Genomic DNA, 27,962 nt, shown 5'->3' on the forward strand with positions numbered 1-27,962 from the left:
GTTCCGGAACCAGACAAGCTTTGAGGGTTCCTTACAATTTGTCTTGCACTACCGTAAACTGCAGAGATGTTGAGAAACTGGTCAAGGGTTGGGCACCTTGAGACCTACCCTTCAATTCTCTTCTTTTTGTTCCTTTCACTTTTTACATTTTTGTTTTAGTTATTTGGCATACCATAATTACATTGAGTTTCTATTTGGAGTTGAGAGGAATTAAAATTCTAAAGTAAAAATACATATTTTAGTGACAGTTTTTTTTAATTTATATATAATATCATTCTAATTTTTTTCAAATTAGAAATGTCAAATGTTTTATTACTTAATCTGAGAAGGCATTACTTTTTTATATTATGTGAATTGCGAAAGTGGGAAGACACATTACTCAACATTTTATTTTGTTAAAGTTTCTCTTTTTCGTTTTTCATTTATTTTTCAAAATATATTTTTTCTTAGAGTGAGGTTAATACTACAAAGCAACCAAACAAATTAAAAACAAATGACGCATAGCATATTCATAGAGCACTGAGATTTCAAATCATCTTAATTAGTTTTACGTGATTATAAAATAGTATCTATTTAAAATATTTTAATTTTTTTATAATGTATATATATTCTACAGACATAATTGTTCGAACCTAAATCCTTTAAAGAAATTATCATTTTTTTTTATCACTATAATCGTTTGATGATTTTTAAATTATCTTATTTTTTGAAATTGACGAAAGCTTAATCGTTACATGTGGAACCCCGGAATGAAGTGCTACTCCTAATATTGTTATATTCGTTGTAAATGGAGGAATGCATGCCATCATAAATATCATAATCTGTTAATTGTTCATTGAAATACTTGTACTTGTCAATGCAACCTTAACATTTATAAGTGATTGATGTCACAATTAATTTTGAACTGTCATCAATTAAATTACGGTATTTCGTTTAAGAATAGTAGATTTTTTTTAAAATAATTTATAGTGATTATAAAACAGTATTTGTTTATAATATATTTTAAACATTTACAATGTATACACATCCGTATACGTAAGTATTTTAATCCAAGATTTTAGATAAAACAACGTTCCCTTCTATCATAATTGAAATGTCTGTCTAGTTCAGTTGGTAGAGCACAATACTCTTAATCTTGTGGTCGTGGGAATGAGTCCCACGGAAGGTATTTCATAATTTGGAGGTCTCCACGGAAACTGCTCTCAACCGGTGTTGGGGGTAACCTATTATCATACCTCCCCCTTACCCAATTACATATGGGGAAAAAGGGTCAGCTTACCAATTATTCCCTTTTAATTACGTTTACTCCATCTACATATAATAAATGTACACCGTTGTATTAAACGTACTCTCCATTAATCAATTTAAACGTGCCTTTAATTTTCATTTGAGGTGCTATATTTTCGAGAGGATTATAAAGTAATATATATTTAAAATATTTATTACATTTTATAAATATAATTGTTTAAGTTCGATATTATTAAGAATAACAACTCTGTTTAATTATTTGAGGTGGCTCAATACATTCTTGATGCTCTGTTTTTAAACCACAGAAACCGTGTACAAAGGCAGAACCCACAAACTGCCAGGATTGCAAAGTATATCACTCGACCTTTAAACATACTCAACTCGAATAAGAAATTATTTGATACATAAAATTTTATTTACTTAAAATTTAAATTTAAATAATTAATTTATATACTCTGAATTTAAATCTTGAATCACAAATCTTAAATTAAATAAACAATATTAAAATAAGCATGGTTGTTCAAATCTTTTAAGTGTTATTTTTATTTATTAAAAAAACCAAAATTTATCTTTCATTTTGAATAAAAACACATTCACTAATTGTAAATAAATATATTCTCTTTTTGATTGAATTGCATCACAATTTTAGGTTGTTAATAAATAATTAATAACGCCACTTAACACCGAAATAAATGAACAATAACAGATAGATTGACATGTCAAGATTCTATGTGAAACGGTACCAATTGAGAGATTCTATTTTTTTTTTAAAAATATAAAAGTAAATTATACGTTTAATACTTAAATTATTACTTTTATTTTTTTATGCTCAAATTTTATTTTTTCAAACACATACCAATACTCCTATGTTTCATTAAATCTATCTCTTATTATTTGTTTTTTTATTTTTTTCATATTTTTTTAATTTTAGCTCGCTGTTATTTAAAATTTATTATTGAAAAGAATATAAAAACCATATTTTAAAAACCTTAAAACAAATAGTTTTTAAATATATATCTTATAAAGTTTTATTGTTTAAAATATTTAAAATAATCATGGTCAAAATTAAAAACATTTAACTTTTAAAAAATCATTAAGAGACACATTTAATGAGACGGAAGGTGTATTTAGTTTAAATTTTAATTTGGTACGCCGTCATTAAAAATTAACAAAATTATTGATATAGTATTTTTTATTTTTTGTTCAATGACGATGTAACTAGGGACATAGCCAGAATTAAATATTGGCAGCGGTCGAAATACTATATTATATAAAAAATATATAAAGACTTATTATGTATTTAAACTCGAAATTCAGCATGAACCGGGCGACCTTAGTGATTAAGGGATTTTTGTTATCTTTGAGGTCTCGAGTTCAAGCACGTATGTAGGGGTATGAGCTTTCATTGTCAAATAGTTAAAAGTCTTTGTACATATGTTACCTTGTATTCACCCTAAATTAAAAAAAAAAAACTCAAAAGACAACTTCTAATTTGTATAATATTTAAATTTACAATGACTTAAATTATAATTGGACCAAAAATTTGAGAACTCAGACTTATCATTCTTTAGTTCGACCCCTACTTGATTAAATATTTAATAAATTTTTATATTTTTTAAATTTAAATATTTATTTTTACATGAACCAAAATACTATTAAACCAAAATTATATTAAATATATAAATTTTACAGGATCGGGACCCCTTTGGGCTATAAGAGAACTTCATCCTGAATCTAACATTATTTTATGATAACGTGTTAATATATTATCATTAAATTTGTAAATGTATGATACCAAAATGAAATTTATAATAATATTATGATTTGAAGGGAAAAAAATAAGTACGAAAACAGAATAAAATTAATAATTTATATAGTAAACGTATAATTTACTGAAAATACTACACCTGAATAAGGTCAAAATAATCTCTCTTTCTTTCTATCTCCCTCTAATATCTCTCGATTTTCTGTGTTTTCCCATTCTCGAAGCTTGAGCTTCGAAAATCAGCTGAGATTATCTTCAGGGCCTTTATCTCTTGTTTCTCTCCAATCAGACATTCTTTAGCGCCAACAATGTCCTCGCAATCTCCTACGACGACCGCGTTTTTCACGCGCGCCAGTATTTCGACCTTCACGCGCCGACCGTGGCGGGAGTTCATTTCCATGTCTTCCTTCGTGCGCCCCATTTCATTAGGCGACGCCACCGCCCGAATGAAGCGGAACTTCAACTACTTCCGGGTGAACTACGCTATGATAATCTTGCTAATCCTCTTCCTTAGCCTCCTATGGCACCCAGTCTCAATGATCGTCTTCTTGGTCGTCTTCGTGGCGTGGTTCTTCCTCTACTTCTTCCGCGACAATCCATTGGTCATCCTCAACCGTCCGATCGACGACCGCATCGTGCTGGCAATCCTCACCGTGTTTACGATTGTTGCCCTAGTTTTGACCGGCGTTTGGCTGAACGTGTTGGTTTCCGTTTTGGTTGGGGCTTTTATCGTGGCACTACACGCTGCGTTTAGGGGAACGGAAGATTTGTACTCCGATGAACTTGACGATTCGGAGGGTGGGCTGTTTTCGGTTGTAGGCAGCCCTACTGGAGCTGGGTATACCCGAGTTTAGAAATCAAGTTGTTAATTTTACTCTAATACATTGATTACGTTCAGTATATTTTTTTCTTCATTGGTTCTTTTAGTTTTGTATGTAAATCTTTGAAAAAAGGGTTTCAAGCCTTTGATCTAAAACTGAAGATAGATACCCGAAATTCAGTCAGAAACGGTACTTTTGTTAAGCTCAATTTGATGATAATTTTCTTCCTCTCTCTGGGTTTAGTTTAGGGTTTGGATTAATGTCTTGAAACAGTCACTGAAAGGACAATATTGATCCTTGTGGATGGACAATGCAAGGGCCAGATGAGTTGCCAATGAAAGAGGTTTTCTTCCCCCAAAGTTCTTATTTTTCACTTGATTTTGACGGCCGATAGTCGCAAATATCTCGATTATGAATCAACGTTCGATAGTCACAAATATCTCGATTATGAATCGACGTTCTATAGTCACAAAGATCTCAATTATATCATAAGAACCAAGTCTCGTTTAATACATATGCTTATGTAGAACATACATGCCGGATCAAAGTGTCCTAACTCTTATCAACAATGAAACTCCGATATATAAGGAGATAAATAAAGAGATTTATTGATTGTGGTGGGGAAAGAATGAGATAAATTACTCGTCTAGAACTTTTCGTGAATATGCCAACACCATGACGAATTCCTCTGCAGATGAACCAATGGTTGCCGGTACCCGCTGTGATGTTGCTGCTGTTTGTAGCCACAAATCGACCAAGTTATACAACTGCAATGTGGGAACTACAGGTTGTCCCATACATTTGATCTCAACCTGCAAATAAATATAACCAAAATATGTAATAAAAACCATACACCTTGTTTACCAAAGAACGCAATAGAATGGCTTGAACTACTTCGTTGCAAACTGGTTGCCCAAATTTACCTATATTTTCTTCAGTGGTTTTCAGACATTTTTTGCAGAATGAATGCGATGTAGCTAAATCAGTTTAATTTTATCAAAGAGGGTTGAAACTAAGATGAAGATCCCATGCATAAGATGGGTTGGTTATACATGCATATGGGTATTCCATATGCATGAAGTGGAAATAAAGCTAGAAGATATTTCCGAACCAGATGTCAAAATATCCATGCATAAGAATAAACATCTCTATAACATTTTAGAAACGAGCCTAATGGAAAAATAAACATTGAAAACCAAAATGGAAGCCATAATCTTTATGGTAAAATTTATTCTTTTTGTATAGTTACAGAACAATATTCAAGGAGAGATTAGTTAACTCACCTCAGCTTCATCAGTGAGGTTCAGTTTCTTCTTCAGATATTTTTTAATAAAAGAAACAGGCATATATCCATCCCTGCCACAGAATAAAAGAAGTATGATAATTACCTCCAGTAACGAAAGAAATTTTTAATCATTCTACCATTTGGGAAGTCAGAGATAAGTTCAACTCCGTGCTTTTGTAGCAACACATGATGAACAAAACATTTTTACCGAAATTGTCATGGAACACTAACAAAGAACTCTCATTAGTTTAGAATTTTTGATTTAATACATAATCATTAACCAGATAAAAAAAATGTAAACTTGCCGTACTATTCGATGTATGGAGGGAAAAAAGCATAAAAACAGGCAGGAGAAAGCACCTAATTTAATTTAACAATTTGACAGTGGGGGTTTAGCTAGTGATGACAGACCAAACCACTTGAAGGAAAAAAAGGGTCAAGTGGTCGTTCCTAAGTTTCTCTATGCATTGGGAGGATCCTTGAAGGTTATATCCTCATATCCACGTGTGAGATATAAGTGTTGGGCACGGGTACTTTAAAAAAATGAACAGTCCAAGCAACATAGAACAAAATAACAGATTATTTCTTTTATTTCCTTTTCAGCATTCATCTCATAATATAAACTGGCCATTCAGGAGATAACTATTACCTGCTCGTGATAATTTAAGTTAAGATCTAGGCAACCGTGCTCAGAAGGCATTCCAAAATGATTAAGGTTAAAGTAGGAGAATGAATGCCATAATGTCAATAAATGTTCCGCAATGCAAAGTTAACAACTTCCAAGAGAACATCTTATATAACTACAACAACAACAACAACAACAAAACCCAATTCCCATATGTATGGGGTAAGGGGGAGGTAGGGTAGTAGGCTACCCCCAACGCCAGGTTGAGAGTAACTTCCGTGGAAGACCTCCGGCAGTCAGAAAATTAAAAATTTAGATAAAATGCAATGCATGTATAAATAAATACATAAATACATAGCTAAACAGTATTCATATGCAGTCATTAAAATCATATGTGCGTCTGTAACGGGAATTAATCCCTGCATAATAATCCCTGCGAAAGAATCTCTGCATATAGACAGAAACATAAGATAAGATCCGGCTAAATTTAAAAGAGGAAACATGAAGAGAATGATACACAAAAATCAACGTTAGCAAGCCCAGTTCTAATCCTTCATAAATACCAATAACAGAAACGTATAAAAAGTATAAGTCATGGAAAATACTATAAAGACATTAAAAGAAGACAGAGATGATACACCCTATAGATGTGACCCACACTACTCGACTACCCTAGTCTTTAGCCTCCATATTTTCCTATCAGAGGTCATGTCTTCGGTAAGGGCTAAATCCCTCAAATCACATCTTATATAACTAGAGACATCTTATATAACAATCTAAAACTGAAGTACTTCCTAATCAAAGTAATATTTTACTACACCTTTACGTGCATTTTCCTGTTTATCCTAAGCTTACTAGATCTTTATATAACTATCCATTTACTGGAAATTTTTTTTCTTTATCATTTTGATAATAACATTACCGAAGACTGCCAGGATATTAGTACCATTGCCTTCACCCATATCCTTCAACTCTCAGTCCATTAACATTTGCTATATAACTTTTGAGTTATCTATTACCTCACTGACTCCAGCAGAAAATATTTATTCAGTTCCTCTATGAGATTGGTAAAGACTACATGTCCGTTCCCTTTCCATATTCCAAGTGAAAATACTTGGAGATCGTATGGTTGACAGGTCAGAATCATGGTGTTAACAAGCAACAGATAAAATTTACGATCTTCAACCAAAAGGAAGAAGAATATAGATGGCAAACAATTGTAAGACAAGGAAAAGAAATTAGAAAAAGGAATTTACTTTATCCTCAGGTAATTTGCAGAAATTTGCGGGAGGGGTGCATCTCCTTCCCTGAAAGCATTGACATCTGAATCAGTTTATGACCCAAGACAAAATAATCTTACGATAACTTTTTCTTCAATAAAGTCTGAAGGCTGAAATACACTCTTACTGGTCTTCAGAGGCAACTAACGAGAACCAAACAGGACCAATTCTTCTTTCATGCTTTGGACCAGCAGCATCTAGCACTGCCTGTGGAGAAATGCCAGAATCCCCATATCCAGAAGCCTTTTTTCGACTGATCCTGCGCAGCTTCTTAGGTGTAACAGATTCTGAAGTAGCCGGACCAGCATTTGCCTTTTCATTCTCGACTTTTGTTTTGCATTTGTCTTCTCTATGTTTGCTTTTGCATATTTGAGCTTCAATGTTGGGGACACGAGTAGGTTCTAATTTAGAATCAGAACCTTGAGAATTGGACTTGAAGGACTTGGTCCTATTAGCAACCTCCACCAAACAATTCAAAGGTTTCCAGAGGTCCAATTTCCCATCCCATGCTTCACCTCCATTCTCTGCTTCTTTATTCATGTGTTGGATATGTTCAGCAGAAGAAGTACACTGTGTAGTTCAATTTTATAACAAGACAGGTATTATCAGTTTAAGCTAAAACATCAGTACTTTCGAGTGGAATGGATGTTTGAGAACAAATATTAGGCCCCATGAGAATAAAAGTTCTAACCTAAAAGAATAGTCTTCAATTTACCTGTCTTTTATTCTGAGTGAATTTATTTAGCGTTTCAGGTGAGCTTGCACTCTCCTGGTTATCCTCCATGGAGTCTTCATCTTTTTTAACAGGCTTCTCAATCGAAAAGCTGGAATGTCGTAAAGCAGAAGTCTTTCTGGTAAAAGCTTTTGTTCTCCTTCCAGTCATGGCCGTTTGTGATAACACTTTGGGGGCATTAACAACCAATGAAGAGAGTGATCTCTCCTTTCTTCTAGTTGGCATTGTAACTGGTGGCACAACCTCAGGTGCCTTAACTTTTCTTCTTTTAAAAGGGAAGATTTTAGCCCTCACATCTTGCAAATTATGGTCTGGTCTGATTATTAAAAGAACACACAAATCTCAATACAAAATAAACTTTCCATTATGTTAATTGACCAATATGGTGCATTGTGTGTGGATTCTCAACCCAGAAAGACAAAAGGATCGATTATACAGGAAAGCCAAAAGCTACAACTATAATGTCATTTTTCCAGTTCAGCATTTTTCACCTTGAATTTTGGCACTAGGAAACGCACAATAGAATTCTAACATCTGCATAACACCGCTAGACTGTGAGTAGATATTTCCAGTTCAATATTTACTAGCCCCTCATTTGTAAGAAATTTAATGATCCTAAGACATTCAGAAGAAATCAGTAAATTTTGCTAGAACCACTTGAAACAAGTAAATAATATTTTAGAGTATTTGACAAAATTAAAACTAGGAGTACTTTAAATTAAAAAAAAAAAATTGGTCATGGAGGACTTACAGGTTGGTAGAGGAGAATAATAGGTAAATGAAGGGTACCTTAATTTCTCCAGAGGAACACAACCCAAATCGATGTGGCATATCGGACAGCATTCTAGTTCTTCCTCTTCTATCTTATCATATATGCACTTTCTGCAAACTAAACAAATTCAAAAGACAAATCTATCATAGATTTCTATTAATTGACTCAACAGACTTTATTGGCGCTTAAATAAAGACACAGGCATCAATCCTAGAAATTTTTTCAATGAAACCAAGCTCAGGAAGCAAAACAAATATGGCAATTGAAACTCTTCTTTAACTTGGAAAAAGGCTGGTTCCATTCCATTTCAAAAACTGGGAAACCATCTTAAAATTTGAATCTTATTACGGATTTACAAAATAGAAAAGGAAGGCTCCAATGTTGGAAAGGACCATTGAATTGGAAATAAAAAAAATGATAGTGGAAAGCCTTAGCTTAATGTGGAAAACAACCGAGTGCAAAAAACACGGATTCACAGTCAAATAAACAGCAGCCATGAATGAATTATATTGAAAATTAACTTTCCCGATCACCAAACTGTATTGTTAAAAGCAGACACTAGACATCAACAAAGAAAGATAAATGTTACTAGTTTATTAAACTAATCAGCACTCACTATTCTCGTATTAATTTTGCTATTGTACCATAATGCCTTAGCATCAAGAAATAAGAAACAGAGTGAAATGAAAGAAAACAGCAATAGTGCAATACCATAAGTTTATTAAGGCATGGTATATTAGTAATAGAATTAGACGAACAGGTCAACTTAGAATAGAGAGGATAAGAAGCGAAACCAGGAAAAACAAGAGCAACCCAGATCAGAAGAAAAGCAGAACGCTAAGAAATTAAGAGAAAATATAAAAATCGAAGAATTAAGAACAAATGAGCTGAAAAAGGAACAGAATTTGAAATCTGAAAGAAGGGAAGGAGAGAGACTCACATGTGTGAAGACATTCAGATATGGTGGTGGCATCTCTAAGAAGCTTATTGCAAAGAGGGCAAGTCATGCATGCTGCAATCGCTTCTCTCTTCACTTTGACGACCTGATTCGCCATCTCTCTTTCTCTTTTTCCTCCCTGGATTTCCACCTTTCTCTTTGTTTTCAATTTCAACTCAATAACCCCGTACACGTATCCTTCTCACAGCATGTCAATCAAAAACAAGCAAAGCAAATTTTACGTACATATCTTCACAAAAAACCTGCATTAGAATCGATTACAGAAATACTAACAAGAAAGAAGGATTATAAACAGAGAGAGCTCGATAACGAAGGAGAAGTAAAAGTAAAAGAGATTTGGGTGCATAAGCAAGATGGGATTAATTTTGTTTTGTTCTGAAACGAAATGAAAAGAGGGGGTTGAGATTAAATAATAGAAGAAAGGGAAAAAAACTATAATTAAGATGAGACAATGGTGATTTTTTCAAAGAAGAAGATGGAGGAATAGGGTTGTTGAGAAGATGAAGGCAACGATGATCTGAATCTAACCAAAAACAAATAGAAAGAAAAAGAAAAAAAAGTTACTCGTCGAAAGGAGCATGAACCAATAGTTTCCTTTTGTTTTTATTATTATGTATTTCCCCTTTTTATTTTTGTAATTTTTTTTTTTAAATTAAGACAAGCTCAACGAAGGCTCCCATTACAAGATTCAGACTTTTTGGGTCGGTGGTCCCTAGGAAAACGGGTAGCCCTAGGCTGCGGTTTGTTATACGACGTCGTTAATGGGTTGCAATTTTTTTATTTGTTTTTTATGATAATGATGGTTAATAAATAACATAATATTTGTTATGAAACAAGTAGAACGAAAACAATAACAAAAGGTGTGGTAGATAAAAGAGATTTTTACTTTCTTACTGCATGTTCGGGACTTACGTTTATGTTTATAAGCATAGATTTTACGCAGTAATTAATTGGAATGGAAGCTGTTCTAAATTATGTATTTATTGACTTATCTATATATGCATTATATTTTATCTTTATTTTTACTTTTCTTACTGTCGGAGGTCTCCCACGAAAACTGCTCTCAACCAGGCGTTGGAGGTAGCCTACTACCTCACCTCCCCCTAATCTCATTGTAGGAAATAGAGTTTTGTTGTTATTGTTATGGTAGATAAAAGAGAAAATTACGTATTATTATTTTATTATGAAGTATATATAATTTTTTAAAACTAAATATTTATAATTTAAGAGGCATATGTTACATAAAATTCTAATTTTTAGAGACACGCAGTTTATAATAATAAAGCGCATAAAATTTTATTTAATATAAATAAAATTTTAATTATAATGAGCATCCACAAACAATAAATATTTATAACACTCCATTCAGATGTATCATTAAAATCTTGCTAAGACAAAAATCTAAACAATCTAATGAAAAAAAATTGCTTACAAAAAAAAAATAGTACAACTAATATTTACCATGAAAAAACAGATAATATATTTAATTCTTTACAACTCAATCTTTAAATGTTGAAATAGAGAATACACTGCTGAATAGATTTTTTAAATTATCACTTGAGTTATTTTGTTGAATATTTGTATTATTATTCTTTCAAAGGTAGTGGGAAATGAAAAAAAAAATTAAGAAATATGTTTTGATTTATCTCCTTTTGTGTATTCTCCTTTTAATTGAGTTATACATTTTATATTATCTTAGTACGAGATAGTAGATATCTTATCATTTGAAAATAATTATGTATCTTTTGAATATTTTCGAACAATGGTTTTAATCGAACACATATTCAATTTGTATATGATTTCAAAAAAACAACAATTAACATTTGAAGATCTACGTGTAATTATATTGTAACACTTAGATAATACTTTTGAATTAACTAAGATATTGTGTTTATGGACTAATTAAGACATGATGCTTCCGAACAGGGGTGGAATCAAGAATTTATTAAGACGGGTTAAAGTAATTTTTTTAATAAATATATTTTTTCTTTAATTGAGGGGGACGGGATAAATTTTTTTATTTATGTTTAAAAAATATATTTTTTTCAATATTAATTAATACTTAAAAAAAATGGCGAGGGCCAAGAGGAGAAGTTCCGCTCATGCTTCTGGATCAACTAAGATATAATACTTCCTCATCATAAAAGAGAAATACCATTTTTTAAGATAAAAAATATTTTTATTCAAATTTAATAATTTTACAATAATCAGGAGACTCAATAAATATTCTTATTCAAGTTAATTATCTATGATATTTTCTTAATATATGTAAATTTATGGAGAAAAAAATTAAGTGTTCGATTTATAAGTAAAAAAATTAATTTGAAGATTCTATATCAAAATTATAATCGAAAATATTTTAAGATTTTTCTTAATTTCTATAGAAACATTATATATAAATTTATTATCAATTATATTGAAGACGAAAGCTATTTCTTTAAGTTGAAAACAAAATAAAAAAGTATTTGATTCTCAATATTTTATTATTAATAAGAAAAAAAAGGGTGAAACCAAATTTTCATGAAGAAAAAAAATTAGCTGATTCTATTCCAATATGTAATGGGGTGAGGGGAGGTAAGGTAGTAGGCTGCCGCTAACGTCAGGTTGAGAGCAGCTTCCGTGGAAGACATCCAGCAGTCAGAATTATGAATTGTCCACCGTAGGACTCGATCCCACGACCACAAGATTAAGAACCTTGCGCTCTACCAACTGAGCTGGACGGTCAAAATTTTCATGAGATAGTGGTTATATTCTACTTAACATGCAAGACATGTTGGGCAAAAAAGTAAGGAAAGAAGCACGGCATAAATGGTACGAGGCAAAGCTACTTGGGAAATGACGAAAAAGGTTCCGACCACGCTAAAAACGAGGTTAAAGCAGATGACAGTTAGAGAGCTTTGTTTGTTGCAGTGCCAGAAACCTCGTTACAGTTCTGTTGCGGTGCATAAGGCATTGCCTACATTGGTCGGTAGGTATAAGCAGAAATTATAAATGCTCCGATTGATTAAAACAAATTTTAAAACAACAATAACAACAAAGTAATAGTTGTACGTTCTTTTTTAAAAGGCTAAAGAAGATAATAACGTAAGAAAAGGCAAAATATGTTTTGGAATATTACAGCGTGAAAATTATTTACTAATTACCATTGAAACAAACAAAACAACTTAAATCCTTATTATCCATCATATAGAGAAAGCGTAATAGTGATATGCAAATGAAATATAATCCACTTGTAAGTCGAAATCAATAATAATAATAATATGAGTTTTAGCGCATTGCTAGCTGTGGACAGTGCAGCCGGAGAATGACACATTGATAGTTTGAAACAGATTTCCCGTAGCCAGGAGAAGAACGGAGCCCAGAAAACCCGAGCAGTAAGTTGACTCATAACTACAACCACGAGGAAAAGTGTAAATTCATCAATAAATGACAGCGGCACCTCCGTACGCATCACTCTCGCATTTCCCGCGATTCAAATCATTTTCTGCGAAAGTTCGAAACCCAAGATTCATATATAAATCCAGAATTCCAGATAAAAAAAAAGGAGAAAATAATTAAATAAAAGCTGGAAATGAAGATTATTGAAAAGGAAAGTCCATCTACTTCATCCGCAAAACGTGAACGAACCTCTTGAACTACTTTTTTCCCTCCACTTCGAAAGAGCGGCAAAATCACCACTAGAGACGCTATTTTATTTTTTTTATTTTCATATTTCTCAAACTACTATTCCTTGTAACTAAGGCAAGGAATCGATTTCGATTTGAACCTTTGCACTGTGTTTTTTTGGGGAGAACGATTAGTGGGGCAAACGTAAACTCAATAAGCGATTATCATATTCTACTTTCTGTTTTATTCATTCATGAAGAAGTATCGTCATTGGCAGAGGATTCTAGTCCTCTCTATTCTCTATTTCTTTGTATTCGCTCAAATCGTGTTGGTTTCGCAGAGACTTAAACCCCTCTCTTTTATTGGTAAATCTTCTTCAAATCTTTCGATATATATATATATATATATATATATATATATTTTAATTTTTGGCCTTTACTATTTGTATTTAATTTAACTGTCAGGATATTGACTATTCTTGTTTTCGCATTTATGATTCTATCACGGCAGGGCGGAAGGATTTTGTGAGGGATTTAGCCAGTATTGTACGAATCTCTCTTGCTTGGATGATTGAATCTGTTGTATACTTTTTCTTCTTTTCACTTTTTGGCCAATTTCTAATGAGTTTACTTGCTTGCTTGGTACAGAAGTATATGGCAGATGATATAAGACTAAATGCAATTGAACAAGTAGCTTCGAGGTTTATGAATCTGGTGTAGCTTGCTTTGAACGTTTTTTCTTGAAGTGGTTTTGACAGTATGCATTTCATTCTTGGTTATTTAGGAAGCTGCCAAAGGTTTCAAAGGTCCACGAGTTGTTGTCTTCGAAGAGAGAGATTTTAGTTCTGCAGTTCATCACAGCTCTGATTGGAATCCTTATTCGGATCGATCAAGGGATCCACAAGATGCTGATATACTGTTAGAAGCAAAAGGTTGGTATTACTTGGGTGCATATAGCGTCTTTCATGATTGACTTAACGTGACTCTGTTTTTCTATACTTTGTAGATTCAGAAAATTATGTTAAAGTGAAAGTCGAGCATCTGAATATGCAGAATACAATACGGATGGACTCCAGGGAAAAGGTGTGTAAGTATTTGAATTGTGAAGTATGATGAGATGCTATACATCTCAGTGTAAGTTTAGACTAAAGATGGTTGCAGTAATGTATGCTTTTTAATCTTGTGTGCGAAAGCAAATGTTGGTGTTCTAGATCGCTCAGTTCTTTTTGAATTACAAAAAGAGTTGATGATTTGATTTTCTGCACCAAAAACTGAGCTGGTATTGAAATTATAAATGTCTTGCAAATTTCACCAGACCATCTCCTTATATCAATTGTTTCACAATTCTCTTTCATGGTATTTTAATTTGCTTCCCACTAAATTTACATTGTGTATTTGTTTGATTGCACTGAAAAACTGGTGAAGCGATGGGTCATATCTACATCAAGTCATGATAGTTTATAATAAATTTGTAGCATATAGTTAACATAAACCTATTTGTTGCAGGAGCAATATAATCAAGAAATAGGTAGTCATGATCAATATTTCCAACCTCAATCACACGAGGTAACTGTAGAATGTCAAAGCACCTTTCGGTGCAATTAAGGCACCGAAAATAGGTGCATAATTTTTTATTTTTTGTATGGATAAATTACAAACTCTAGTCATTAAACTTTAGGGTATTTACAATATTAAGTCCTTAAGATTTAACTATAAATACCCTATCCCATTTAGCTTCAAAACCATCCCAAAGCATTCTAGCTTTCTTCCAATACTAGAGAGATTTTAGAGAGTTTCTTGAGAGTTATTTTCTCCTTTTTATCTAGAGAGAATTATCATTGTTTTCTCTTTGGTAGATCGAGAGAGGTTGTAATTCATATTTTCTCATAGTGAAATTCTTCTACCGTTGCCCGTGGTTTTTACCCTAAATTTTTAGGGGTTTTCCACGTAAATTTTGTGTCTCTTTTATCTTCATTTTTATTTTCTCAAAATTATCAGTTGCGATTTTGCTCTATCCGATAGCCGTCTTCCGCAACAATTGGTATCCGAGCTAGATTAGAGTGTGTAATATCTGCTTATTGTCTTTGTGGTTGCCACCAAAAGGTAGATCATCCATCATAAGAAAGTAAGAAGGTATTACCCATTCTTTGAAGGTTCCAGAGAACTATTCTCGATAGTGAAATAGTGGGAGCTATCCGTAATAGAAGCTATGGCAACGAAATTTGATATTGAAAAATTTAATGGGAGGAATTTCTCATTGTAGAAATTGAAGATGAAGGTCATCCTGAGGAAATACGGATGTCTAGCAGCTATCAGTGAAAGGCCGGTAGATTTTACAAATGACAACAAATGGATCGAAATGGACGGGAATGCTATGGCAAACTTTCATCTAGCATTAGCAGATGAAGTATTGTCAAGCATAGAGGAAAAGAAGGCAGCTAAGGAGATATGAGATCATCTCACCAAATTGTACGAGGCCACATCGTTGCACAATAAAATTTTCCTTAAGAGGAAATTGTACACTCTATGTATGCCAGAATCTACTTCAGTGACGGAGCACTTAAACACATTGAACACATTATTTTCTCAGCTTACATCCTTAAGATGTACAATAGGAGAACAAGAACGTGCTGAACTTCTACTTCAAAGTCTACCTGATTCGTATGATCAACTCATCATCAACTTGACAAACAGTAATGTCACTAGTCTAGTCTTCGATGACGTTGCAGCTGTTGTTCTCCAAGAAGAAAATCGGCGCAAGAACAAGGAAGACAGACAAGTAAATCTGCAACAAGCAGAAGCATTGACAACGATGATAGGTAGATCAACAGAACGTGGCCAAAGCAGCAGTCACAAACATGGTAGATCGAAGTCGAGGAGCAAAAAGAATTTAAAGTGCTACAACTATGGAAAGAAGGGTCACTTGAAGAAGGATTGTTGGAGTCTAAATAAAAACTCCAATCCACAAGGTAATACCGCAAACACTTCAGATGATGGAGATGCTCTATGTTGTGAAGCGTCAACCACCGTGGAAGGAAGAAAAAGATTTGCAGATATATGGCTCATTGATTCAGGAGCAATATATCACATGACCTCAAGAAGAGAATGGTTCCATCAATATGAACCTGTCTCAGGAGGATCTGTGTATAGTTGCAATGATCATGCCTTAGAGATCGTTGGCGTGGGGACCATCAAATTAAAGATGTATGATGGAACAATTAAAATTGTTCGAGATGTGAGACACATGAAAGGTCTGAAGAAAAATTTATTATCCTACGGATTATTGGATAATAATGCAAGCAAGATTGAAACACAGAAAGGAATCATGAAGGTGTTTCGTGGAGCGCTTGTGGTGCTGAAAGGCGAAAAAATAGCTGCAAACTTATACATGCTGAAGGGAGAGACTTTGCTAGAAGCCTCTGTTGCCTCATGTAGTTCAGATTCTGCAATGCTATGGCATCAGAAACTTGGCAGATGTTAGAACAAGGAATGAAAGTCCTTGTGGAGCAAAAGCTACTTCCAGGCTTAACAAAGGTATAACTTACTTTATGTGAGCATTGCATAACAAGTAAGCAGCACCGGTTGAAATTCAACACATCAAATTCTAGAGGCAAAAGTGTTATAGAATTGGTTCACTCTGACGTATGGCAAGCACCAGTAACATCCCTAGGTGGAGCAAAATACTTTGTCTCATTTATTGATGACTACTCCAGGAGATGTTGGGTGCACCCTATTAAGAAGAAGTCAGACGTGTTTTCAACTTTCAAAAACTTCAAAGCGCGGGTGGAACTTGATTCTGGAAATAAGATCAAGTGTTTCAGAACAGATAATAGAGGAGAATACACAAGCGAAGAATTTGATAACTTTTGCAAGAAAGAAGGCATCAAAAGACAGTTCACAGTGGCGAACACTCCTCAACAAAATGGAGTGGCAGAGCGGATGAACATAACCTTGTTAGAAAGAACAAGAGCAATGTTGAGGGACGCAGGCCTAGAAAAATCTTTCTGGGCAGAAGCAGTCAATACCGCCTGTTATTTGGTGAATCGAGCTCCATCAACTGCAATAGAGCTGAAGACACCAATGAAGATGTGGACTAGAAAACCAGCTGATTATTCAAACCTCCATATATTTGGAAGTATAGTGTACGTGATGTACAACTCCCAAGAAATTTCAAAGTTGGATCCAAAATCCAGGAAATGCAAATTCTTGGGGTATGCTGATGGAGTAAAGGGGTATCGCTTGTGGGATCCCACTACCCGCAAAGTGATCATTAGTAGAGATGTTATCTTTGTAGAAGATAAACTACAAAGAAAAGAAGACGATGATAGAGCTGAAAAGTCAGAGACTACTCAGATACATGTGGAAAAAGAGTTTGAAGAAGGAGATTCTTCTAAAGCAGAACCAGCACATGATGAACAAGAACCAGAGAGTTCTGAAGCTCCAACAACTCGTCAATCAGATCGTGTGAGAAGACGTCCCAATTGGCACTTAGATTATGTTATAGAAGGTAATATTGCATACTGCCTTTTAACAGAGGACGGTGAGCCATCAACATACCAGGAGGCAATAAACAGCTCAGATGCTTCACTGTGGATGATGGCGATGCAAGAAGAAATTGAAGCCCTTCATAAAAATAATACATGGGACCTTGTGCCACTACCACAAGGAAGGAAGTCAATTGGTAACAAATGGGTCTTCAAAATCAAGCGAAATGGTGACGATCAAGTTGAGAGGTATCGTGCAAGACTGGTGGTCAAAGGATATGCTCAAAAAGAAGGTATTGATTTCAATGAAATATTTTCTCCTGTGGTTCGACTAACAACAGTTCGAGTAGTTTTGGCAATGTGTGCTAGATTGAACTTACATCTAGAGCAACTAGATGTTAAAACAACTTTTCTTCATGGAAATCTAGAAGAAGAGATTTATATGCTCCAACCTGAAGGTTTTGAAGAAGACGAAAAGAAGAACTTGGTTTGCAGGTTGAAAAAATCTCTGTACGGTCTAAAGCAGGCGCCGAGGTATTGGTATAAGAGATTTGATTCCTTCATTATGTGCCTTGGATACAACAGACTTAATGCAGACCCTTGTGCTTATTTCAAGAGGTCTGGTGATAACGATTTTGTTATATTGCTGTTGTATGTGGATGACATATTGGTTGCAGGACCCAACAAAGATCATATTGAAGAATTGAAGGCACAACTGGCTAGGGAATTTGAAATGAAGGACTTGGGATCAGCAAACAAGATTCTAGGGATGCAAATTCACCGAGACAGAAGCAATAGGAAGATTTGGCTTTCACAAAACAATTACTTGAAGAAAATCTTGTCAAGATTTAGCATGCAAGATTGTAAGCCAATTTATACCCCTCTTCCTATTAACTTCAAATTATCCTCTAGTATGAGTCCTAGCAGTGAAGAAGAGAGGATGAAGATGTCTCGAGTACCGTATGCATCAGCAGTGGGAAGTTTAATGTTCGCTATGATATGCATAAGACCAGACATTGCACAAGCAGTGGGAGTGGTTAGTCGATACATGGCGAATCCAGGCAAAGAGCATTGGAATACAGTAAAGAGGATCCTGAGATACATCAAAGGGACCTCAAATATTGCATTATGTTATGGAGGATCAAACTTACTAATCAATGGGTATGTAGATTCTGACTATGCAGGAGATTTGGATAAAAGCAAATCTACTACAGGATATGTGTTCAAAGTTGCTGGTGGAGCTGTAAGCTGGGTTTTAAAATTACAGTCAATTGTGGTTACATCCACAACAGAGGCAGAATATGTAGCAGCTACACAAGCCAGTAAAGAAGCAATTTGGTTGAAGATGCTATTGGAGGAGCTTGGGAACAATCAAGAGTATGTCTATCTGTTTTGTGACAGTCAAAGCGCCTTGCATCTAGCAAGGAATCCATCATTTCATTCAAGGACAAAACACATACGAGTTCAGTACCTTTTCATTCGTGAAAAGGTGGAAGAAATGACAGTAGATATGCAGAAGATCCATACCAAAGACAACATAGCAGATTTCATGACGAAGGCGATCAACGCTGATAAATTTACCTGGTGTCGATCCTCTTGTGGTCTGTCAGAAACGTAAGCAACATGATGGTACAAGGTAGAAAGAATGGTGTGAAGATATGATTGTTCCAATCAAATCTTCAAGTGGGAGATTGTAGAATGTCAAAGCACATTTCGGTGCAATTAAGGCACTGAAAGTAGGTGCATAATTTTTTATTTTTTTTATGGATAAATTACAAACTCTAGTCACTAAACTTTAAGGTATTTACAAGATTAAGTCCTTAAGATTTAGTTATAAATACCCTATCCCATTTAGCTTCAAAACTATCCCAAAACATTCTAGCTTTCTTCCAATACTAGAGAGATTTTAGAGAGTTTCTTGAGAGTTGTTTTCTCCTTTTTATCTAGAGAGAATTATCATTGTTTTCTCCTTGGTAGATCGAGAGAGGTTGTAATTCCTATTTTCTCATAGTGAAATTCTTCTACCATTGCCCGTGGTTTTTACCCTAAATTTTTAGGGGTTTTCCACGTAAATTTTGTGTCTATTTTATCTTCATTTTTATTTTCTCAAAATTATCAGTTGTGATTTTGCTCTATCCGATAGCCGTCTTCTGCAATATAAACCTATTTGTTGCAGGAGCAATATAATCAAGAAATAGGTAGTCATGATCAATATTTCCAACCTCAATCACACGAGGTAACAGATGAGAAGGTAAAGCAAATGAGAGATCAGCTCATTCGAGCACAAGTGTACTTAAATTTTGCACAACCCGGTCGCAATACTCATTTGCTGAAAGAGTTGCGAATGCAAATCAAAGAGGTTGAACGTACAGTCGGTGAGGCCAGCTCAGATTCAGAATTGCCAAAGAGGTAAAAAAAATGGAAGTAATTGTTTTAATAATAAAATTATGAATATATTTTATATTCAATAATAAACTTGAGTGTTGAATACTATTTAGGATTAAGTATACAAATGGTCCCTGACTATAGGATAATGTTTTGTCGAGTGCCTCAACTATTTATTATGTTCCAAATTTGTCATCTGAATTGAACGTTAACATGATGATTGATATATGATAGTCGTTTGAGATTATAAAATTATATTTTATCATATCTCAGTCAGCATGTTAACGTCAAGCTCAACTCCAATTTTTAGGGGGTGTTAAATTTGATGTTTACACTGAACTTTGAAGATCGTTTGAATTTTCAGTGCTTCAGATAAAATGAGATCTATGGAGGTTTTATTGTGGAAAAATCAAAAGCAGCCGGCTGCTGATTTTTTGTTTTTTTATTATTATTTTTGTTGAATTATGCAAGGGATAATTACAACATTTAATCATTGTACTTTAGGGTATTTACAAGATTAGCCCTTAGGTTTCAACTATAAATACCCTAGCTCATTTAGCTTCAAATCATCCCAAAGCATTCTAGCTTTCTTCCAATACTAGAGAATTTAGAGAGTTTCTTGAGAGTTGTTTTCTTCTTTTTATCAAGAGAGAATTATCATTGTTTTCTCCTTGGTAGATAGAGAGAAGTTGTAATTCCTATTTTCTCATAGTGAAATTTTTCTACCGTTGCCCGTGGTTTTTACCCTATATTATTTAGGGGTTTTCCACGTAAATTTTGTGTCTCTTTTATCTTCATTTTTATTTTCTCAAATTATCAGTTGTGATTTTGCTCTATCCGATAGCCGTCTTACGCAACAATTGGTATCCGAGCTAGATTAGAGTGTGTAATATCTGCTTATTGTCTTTGTGGTTGCCACCAAAAGGTGGATCCTCCAACATAAGAAAGTAAGAAGGTATTACCCATTCTTTGAAGGTTCCAGAGAACTATTCACGATAGTGAAATAGTGGGAGCTATCTGTAATAGAAGCTATGACAACGAAATTTGATATTGAAAAATTCAATGGGAGAAATTTCTCACTGTGGAAATTGAAGATGAAGGTCATCCTGAGGAAAGACGGGTGTCTAGCGGCTATCAATGAAAGGCCGGTGGATTTCGTAGATGACATCAAATGGAACGAGATGGACGGGGAATGCTATGGCAAACATTCATCTAGCATTAGCAGATGAAGTATTGTCAAGCATCGAGGAGAAAAAGACAGCTAAAGAGATATGGGATCATCTCATCAAATTGTACGAGGCCACATCGCTGCACAATAAAATTTTCCTTAAGAGGAAATTGTACACTCTCCGTATGCCAGAATCTACTTCAGTGACGGAGCACTTAAATACACTGAACACCTTATTTTCTCAGCTTACATCCTTAAGCTGTAAAATAGGAGAACAAGAACGTGCTGAACTTATACTTCAAAGTCTACCGGATTCGTACGATCAACTCATCATCAACTTGACAAACAGTAATGTCACCAGTCTAGTCTTCGATGACGTTGCAGCTGCTGTTCTACAAGAAGAAAAATCGGCGCAAGAACAAAGAAGACAGACAAGTAAATCTGCAACAAGCAGAAGCGTTAACAACGATGACAACGATGAGAGGGAGATCAACAGAATGTGGCCAAAGCAGCAGTCACAAATATGGTAGATCGAAGTCGAGGAGCAAGAAGAATTTAAAGTGTTACAACTGTGGAAAGAAGGGTCATTTGAAGAAGGATTGTTGGAGTCTAAATAAAAACTCCAATCCACAAGGCAATACCGCAAACACTTCAGATGATGGAGATGCTCTATGCTGTGAAGCGTCAACCACCGTGGAAGGAAGAAAACGATTTACAGATATATGGCTCATTGATTCGGGAGCAACATATCACATGACCTCAAGAAGAGAATGGTTCCATCATTATGAACCTGTCTCAGGAGGATCTGTTTATAGTTGCAATGATCATGCCTTAGAGATCGTTGGCGTGGGAACCATCAAATTGAAGATGTATGACGGAACAATTAAAGTTGTTCGAGATGTGCGGCACGTGAAAGGCCTGAAGAAAAATTTATTATCCTACGGATTGTTGGATAATAATGCAAGCAAGATTGAAACACAGAAAGGAATCATGAAGGTGTTCCGTGGAGCGCTTGTGGTGCTGAAATGCGAAAAGATAGCTGCAAACTTGTACATGCTGAAGGGAGAGACTTTGCTAGAAGCAGAAGCCTCTGTTGCCTCATGTAGTTCAGATTCTGCAATGTTATGGCATAAGAAACTTGGACACATGTCAGAACAAGGAATGAAAGTCCTTGTGGAGCAAAAGCTACTTCCCAGCTTAACAAAGGTATCACTTCCTTTGTGTGAGCATTGTATAACAAGTAAGCAACACCGGTTGAAATTCAACACATCAAATTCTAGAGGCAAAAGTGTTCTAGAATTGGTTCACTCTGACGTATGGCAAGCACCGGTCACATCCCTAGGCAGAGCAAAATACTTTGTCTCATTTATTGATGACTACTCCAGGAGATGTTGGGTGTACCTTATTAAGAAGAAGTCAGATGTTTTTGCAACTTTCAAAAACTTCAAAGCGCGGGTGGAACTTGATTCTGGAAATAAGATCAAGTGTTTCAGAACAGATAATGGAGGAGAATACACAAGCGAAGAATTTGATGACTTTTGCAAGAGAGAATGCATCAAAAGACAGTTCACAGTGGCGAACACTCCTCAACAAAATGGAGTGGCAGAGCGGATGAACAGAACCTTGTTAGAAAGAACACGAGCAATGTTGAGGGATGCAGGCCTAGAAAAATCATTCTGGGCAGAAGCAGTCAATACCGCCTGTTATTTGGTGAATCGAGCTCCATCAACTGCAATAGAGCTGAAGACACCAATGGAGATGTGGACTGGTAAACCATCTGATTATTCAAATCTCCATGTATTTGGAAGTATTGTGTACGTGATGTACAACTCCCAAGAAATTTCGAAGTTGGATCCAAAATCCAGGAAATGCAAATTCTTGGGGTATGCTGATGGAGTAAAGGGGTATCGCTTGTGGGATCCCACTGCCCGCAAAGTGATCATTAGCAGGGATGTTATCTTTGTAGAAGATAAGCTACAAAGAAAAGAAGACGATGCTAGCGCTGAAAAGTCAGAGATTACTCATATACATGTGGAAAAGGAGGTTGAACAAGGAGATTCTTCTGAAGCAGAACCAGCTCATGATGAACAAGAACTAGAGAGTTCTGAAGCTCCAATAACTCGTCAATCAGATCGTGTGAGAAGACGTCCCAATTGGCACTCAGATTATGTTATAGAAGGTAATATTACATACTGCCTTTTAACAGAGGACGGTGAGCCATCAACATACCAGGAGGCAATAAACAGCTCAGATGCTTCATTATGGATGATGGCGGTGCAAGAAGAAATCGAAGCCCTTCATAAAAATAATACATGGGACCTTGTGCCACTACCACAAGGAAGGAAGCCAATTGGTAACAAATGGGTCTTCAAAATCAAGCGAAATGTTGACGATCAAGTGGAGAGGTACCGTGCAAGACTGGTGGTCAAAGGATATGCTCAAAAAGAAGGTATTGATTTCAATGAAATATTTTCTCCTGTGGTTCGACTAACAACAGTTCGAGTACTCTTGGCAATGTGTGCTACATTGAACTTACATCTAGAGCAGCTAGATGTTAAAACAGCTTTTCTTCATGGAAATCTTGAAGAAGAGATTTATATGCTCCAGCCTGAAGGTTTTGAAGAAAAAGAAAAGAAGAACTTGGTTTGCAGGTTGAACAAATCTCTGTACGGTCTAAAGCAGGCGCCGAGGTGTTGGTATAAGAGATTTGATTCCTTCATTATGTGCCTTGGATACAACAGACTTAATGCAGACCCTTGTGCTTATTTCAAGAGGTCTGGTGATAACGATTTTGTTATATTGCTGTTGTATGTGGATGACATGTTGGTTGCAGGACCCAACAAAGATCATATTGAAGAATTAAAGGCACAACTGGCTAGGGAATTTGAAATGAAGGACTTGGGATCAGCAAACAAGATTCTAGGGATGCAAATTCACCGAGACAGAAGTAATAGGAAGATTTGGCTTTCACAAAAGAATTACTTGAAGAAGATCTTGTCACGATTCAGCATGCAAGATTGTAAGCCAATTTCTACTCCTCTTCCTATTAACTTCAAATTATCCTCCAGTATGAGTCCTAGCAGTGAAGAAGAGAGGATGGAGATGTCTCGAGTACCGTATGCATCAGCAGTGGGAAGTTTAATGTTCGCTATGATATGCACAAGACCAGACATTGCACAAGCAGTGGGAGTGGTTAGTCGGTACATGGCGAATCCAGGCAAAGAGCATTGGAATACAGTAAAGAGGATCCTAAGATACATCAAGGGAACCTCAAATGTTGCATTATGTTACGGAGGATCAAACTTACTAATAAATGGTTATGTAGATTCTGACTATGCAGGGGATTTGGATAAAAGCAAATCTACTACAGGATATGTGTTCAAAGTTGCTGGTGGAGCTGTAAGCTGGGTTTCAAAATTGCAGTCAGTTGTGGCTACATCCACAACAGAGGCAGAATATGTAGCAGCTACACAAGCCAGTAAAGAAGCAATTTGGTTGAAGATGCTATTGGAGGAGCTTGGGCACAATCAAGAGTATGTCTCTCTGTTTTGTGACAGTCAAAGCGCCTTGCATCTAGCAAGGAATCCAGCATTTCATTCAAGAACAAAGCACATACGAGTTCAGTACCATTTCATTCGTGAAAAGGTTGAAGAAGGAACGGTAGATATGCAGAAGATCCATACCAAAGACAACATAGCAGATTTCATGACGAAGGCAATCAACGCTGATAAATTTACCTGGTGTCGATCCTCTTGTGGCCTGTCAGAGACGTAAGCAACATGATGGTACAAGGTAGAAAGAATGGTGTGAAGATATGATTGTTCCAATCAAATCTTCAAGTGGGAGATTGTGGAAAAATCAAAAGCAGCCGGCTGCTGATTTTTTGTTTTTTTATTATTATTTTTGTTGAATTATGCAAGGGATAATTACAACATTTAATCATTGTACTTTAGGGTATTTACAAGATTAGCCCTTAGGTTTCAACTATAAATACCCTAGCTCATTTAGCTTCAAATCATCCCAAAGCATTCTAGCTTTCTTCCAATACTAGAGAATTTAGAGAGTTTCTTGAGAGTTGTTTTCTTCTTTTTATCAAGAGAGAATTATCATTGTTTTCTCCTTGGTAGATAGAGAGAAGTTGTAATTCCTATTTTCTCATAGTGAAATTTTTCTACCGTTGCCCGTGGTTTTTACCCTATATTATTTAGGGGTTTTCCACGTAAATTTTGTGTCTCTTTTATATTCATTTTTATTTTCTCAAATTATCAGTTGTGATTTTGCTCTATCCGATAGCCGTCTTACGCAACATTTATTGGCCAAAGCAAGTCTAGTATTCCTTGACTCCTCTGCAATGGCCAGAAAAATTCGAGCCATGGCTTATAATGCTGAAGAACAGGTTCGGGCACGAAAGATTGAAGAGTCATATCTTGTTCAACTTGCTGGAAGGACTACCCCTAAAGGCCTTCACTGTCTCTCCATGCAGTTGACAACTGAATATTTTTCCCTTCAACCCGAGGAAAGGCAGTTCCCTAACCAAAATAAATTGAATTATTCAGACCTTTATCACTATGCAGTATTTTCTGACAACGTCCTGGCTTGTGCAGTGGTTATTAACTCCACAATTTCATCTGCAAAGGTGAACTGCCTTTTCCAATTTTGATTCTTTGTTTTGTTGTTTTTTCTATAAATTTAAATATAGTATTTTGTGATGTTAAATATTGTTGCTTGTATAAAGCGTTCGTCATCCTAAACAACCACATAACAAAGTTTTAGCGATAAATCATACGGTGATGCTTTGTGGGATGTGGTCTTACATTTCTGGAAAACAATTATACACTTGTAATTTATAAATAATTATAATGGATTGAGCTTTTCGAAATTTGCCATGGAGTTCTTAATCCTTTCCTTTATACAATAAGCTTATCCTAACATGCCATTAGATCAATTTCCTCTTTAAAAAAGCCAATATTTTCTGTCATTACTCCCCTTACTTTGATGAGTTAGCCACAGTTAGCTCCGGATTGGCCCCATGATTTACCTGTTAGCGGATGTAATATAACCTGGTTAACAAATAATTGATTGTGCAGGAGCCAGAGAAAAATGTTTTTCATGTGGTGACCAATTACCTCAACCTGCCAGCAATTTCAATGTGGTTTTTATTAAATCCTCCTGGCAAAGCTACAATTCGTATTCAAAGCGTAGAAAGTTTTGATTGGTTGTCTACCAAGTATAATTCAACATTGAAGGAACAAAAGTCCTATGATCCAAGATATACTTCATCTCTCAACCATCTGCGGTTTTATCTGCCAGAAATCTTTCTGTTCTCTTTGATCATGATGTGGTAGTGCAAAGAGATTTAACAGGAATTTGGAGTGTTGTCATGAAGGGGAAAGTAAATGCATTTGTGGAGACTTGTCAGGATAGTGAAGCTTCATTTTGTACGATGCATATGTTATTGAACTTTTCAGACCCATTTTTGGCAAATAGGTTTAATGCTAATGCTCACACGTGGGCATATGGTATGAATTTGTTTGATCTCCAAGAATGGAGAATAAAAAAGTTAACCATGCTCTATAGAAATTACTTGCAACTGGTATGGGGCAAGCATTTTTCTTCCTCTGTTTTTCTTTCACTTCGTGCTTATATGCTTGTGAATTTATTTTGGGTTTACTGTAATCTGAAGCTGCATGTTGACTCATTGAGAAGATTGTGAATGTTATCTGGTGCTTTAGCTTGTCTTTGTCAATTGTTATTGTTATCAGCTGGAGAAACTGAGATTTTACGTAAAGTATATGTGTCTAAATTTTCAATTTATCTTTCTTACCCGTTTTCCTCTGTTCCCCCAACCCCCCAGAGAGTTCTATATCTGTCTAAATAACTAGCTTTGTCTTACTGTGAATGGTGAACAATGATAAACAGAAACCTTTGTGTGTTTGAATTTATTCTGCCCTAGGAATCAGTATCATCTAATTTATACATTCATACTAGTTTGAAGTATTTTGAACCCTGTAGTATATCTGCTCATAACTTGATTTAATTAATGTATTTATAGTCGATTCAATATTCCAAAAATAATCTTTTATGAATGTAAAACTTGTTCCCTGTGCATCATAGTCTGACATCTGTTGTTTGCTTCCTGATGTGTCCACATCATAATTTTGAATTGACATCCTTTTTTGTTTTCTTTTTCAGCTGTATTGTTCTATTCTGATGAATCCATGTTAATTCAAAGCTGGTTGTCAAAAGATTTATTGTGAACTATTTTCACTTTTATGTTATAGCAATGTATTTATTGTTGGTATCCAACATGGTGCATGCTGTATGTTTCTCATGCTTGTTTGCATGGTGTTTGTTTTCTGTGACAGGGACTTAAGAGGCCATTGTGGAAGGCAGGAAGCTTGCCCTTAGGTTGGATGACCTTTTACAACCAGATTGTGGCTTTAGAAAGGAGATGGCATGTGCTAGGGCTAGGCTATAACTCGGGTCTTCGGAGGGGTGATATTGATCAGGCGGTAGTTATACATTACGATGGAGTCAGGAAACCCTGGTTGGAAATAGGAATTGCTAAATATAAAGGCTATTGGAGCAAACATCTGCAGTACGACCACCCTTACTTGCAAAAGTGCAATATCCATGAATAATTGAAGATCACAGCATACAAGTGGAGTTATTTGATTCATGGCACATTACCAGTTGCATCACTCAGAAACTTTTCCTATTGATCTGATTCTTTAATGAGCTTTCGTGTAATTTTTAACTCAATTTCCCCCCATAGTAGTTCAGGCTGTAGTGATATTTCAGGGATTGAGTTACTAGATTTGTGGCAGTGACCA

The 27,962-nt window shown here is 35.2% G+C and overlaps 2 protein-coding genes and 1 pseudogene across 3 annotated transcripts; 2 read left to right on the forward strand and 1 right to left on the reverse strand.

Moving 5' to 3' along the window:
• Positions 1-3,198: 3,198 nt before the first annotated feature.
• On the forward strand, positions 3,199-3,929 carry LOC120165732 (PRA1 family protein E-like). The gene has a single exon (XM_039175190.1). It carries the CDS (start codon positions 3,322-3,324, stop codon positions 3,865-3,867), a length of 546 nt encoding a protein of 181 aa, XP_039031121.1. The 5' UTR covers positions 3,199-3,321; the 3' UTR covers positions 3,868-3,929.
• A 453-nt stretch (positions 3,930-4,382) lies between these two features.
• LOC120165743 (E3 ubiquitin protein ligase DRIP2-like) lies at positions 4,383-10,091 on the reverse strand. 2 transcript variants are annotated; one of them, XM_039175200.1, is made up of 8 exons: positions 9,761-10,091; positions 9,470-9,671; positions 8,547-8,646; positions 7,740-8,073; positions 7,152-7,594; positions 7,001-7,051; positions 5,118-5,190; positions 4,383-4,646 (listed from the first exon to the last, which is right to left on the reverse strand). In XM_039175200.1, the coding sequence occupies exons 2-8, from the start codon at positions 9,582-9,584 to the stop codon at positions 4,473-4,475; spliced, it is 1,290 nt and encodes a 429-aa protein (XP_039031131.1). In that variant the 5' UTR covers positions 9,585-9,671; positions 9,761-10,091; the 3' UTR covers positions 4,383-4,472. The 2 variants fall into 2 exon arrangements, with proteins under 2 accessions (XP_039031131.1, XP_039031129.1); XM_039175198.1 differs by having other exon boundaries at positions 9,470-10,091.
• A 3,255-nt stretch (positions 10,092-13,346) lies between these two features.
• LOC120163128 lies at positions 13,347-27,908 on the forward strand (annotated as a pseudogene).
• The last annotated feature ends 54 nt before the right edge of the window (positions 27,909-27,962 follow it).

This window comes from Hibiscus syriacus, unplaced genomic scaffold, assembly GCF_006381635.1.
Source record: "Hibiscus syriacus cultivar Baekdansim isolate YM2019G1 unplaced genomic scaffold, ASM638163v2 tig00002919_pilon, whole genome shotgun sequence".
NCBI classification, from domain to species: Eukaryota; Viridiplantae; Streptophyta; class Magnoliopsida; order Malvales; family Malvaceae; genus Hibiscus; species Hibiscus syriacus.

What these genes read in the sequence shown, in the direction of transcription:
- LOC120165732 (XM_039175190.1), top strand. Translation starts at nt 3,322, where the DNA reads ATGTCCTCGCAATCTCCTACGACGACCGCGTTTTTCACGCGCGCCAGT.
- LOC120165743 (XM_039175200.1), bottom strand. Translation starts at nt 9,584, where the DNA reads ATGGCGAATCAGGTCGTCAAAGTGAAGAGAGAAGCGATTGCAGCATGC. An exon ending in ATCTGAATGTCTTCACACAT is followed by an intron (nt 8,647 to 9,469) that starts GTGAGTCTCTCT and finishes GAATTTGTTTAG; the next exon opens with TTTGCAGAAAGTGCATATAT. An exon ending in GTTCCTCTGGAGAAATTAAG is followed by an intron (nt 8,074 to 8,546) that starts GTACCCTTCATT and finishes TTTAATAATCAG; the next exon opens with ACCAGACCATAATTTGCAAG.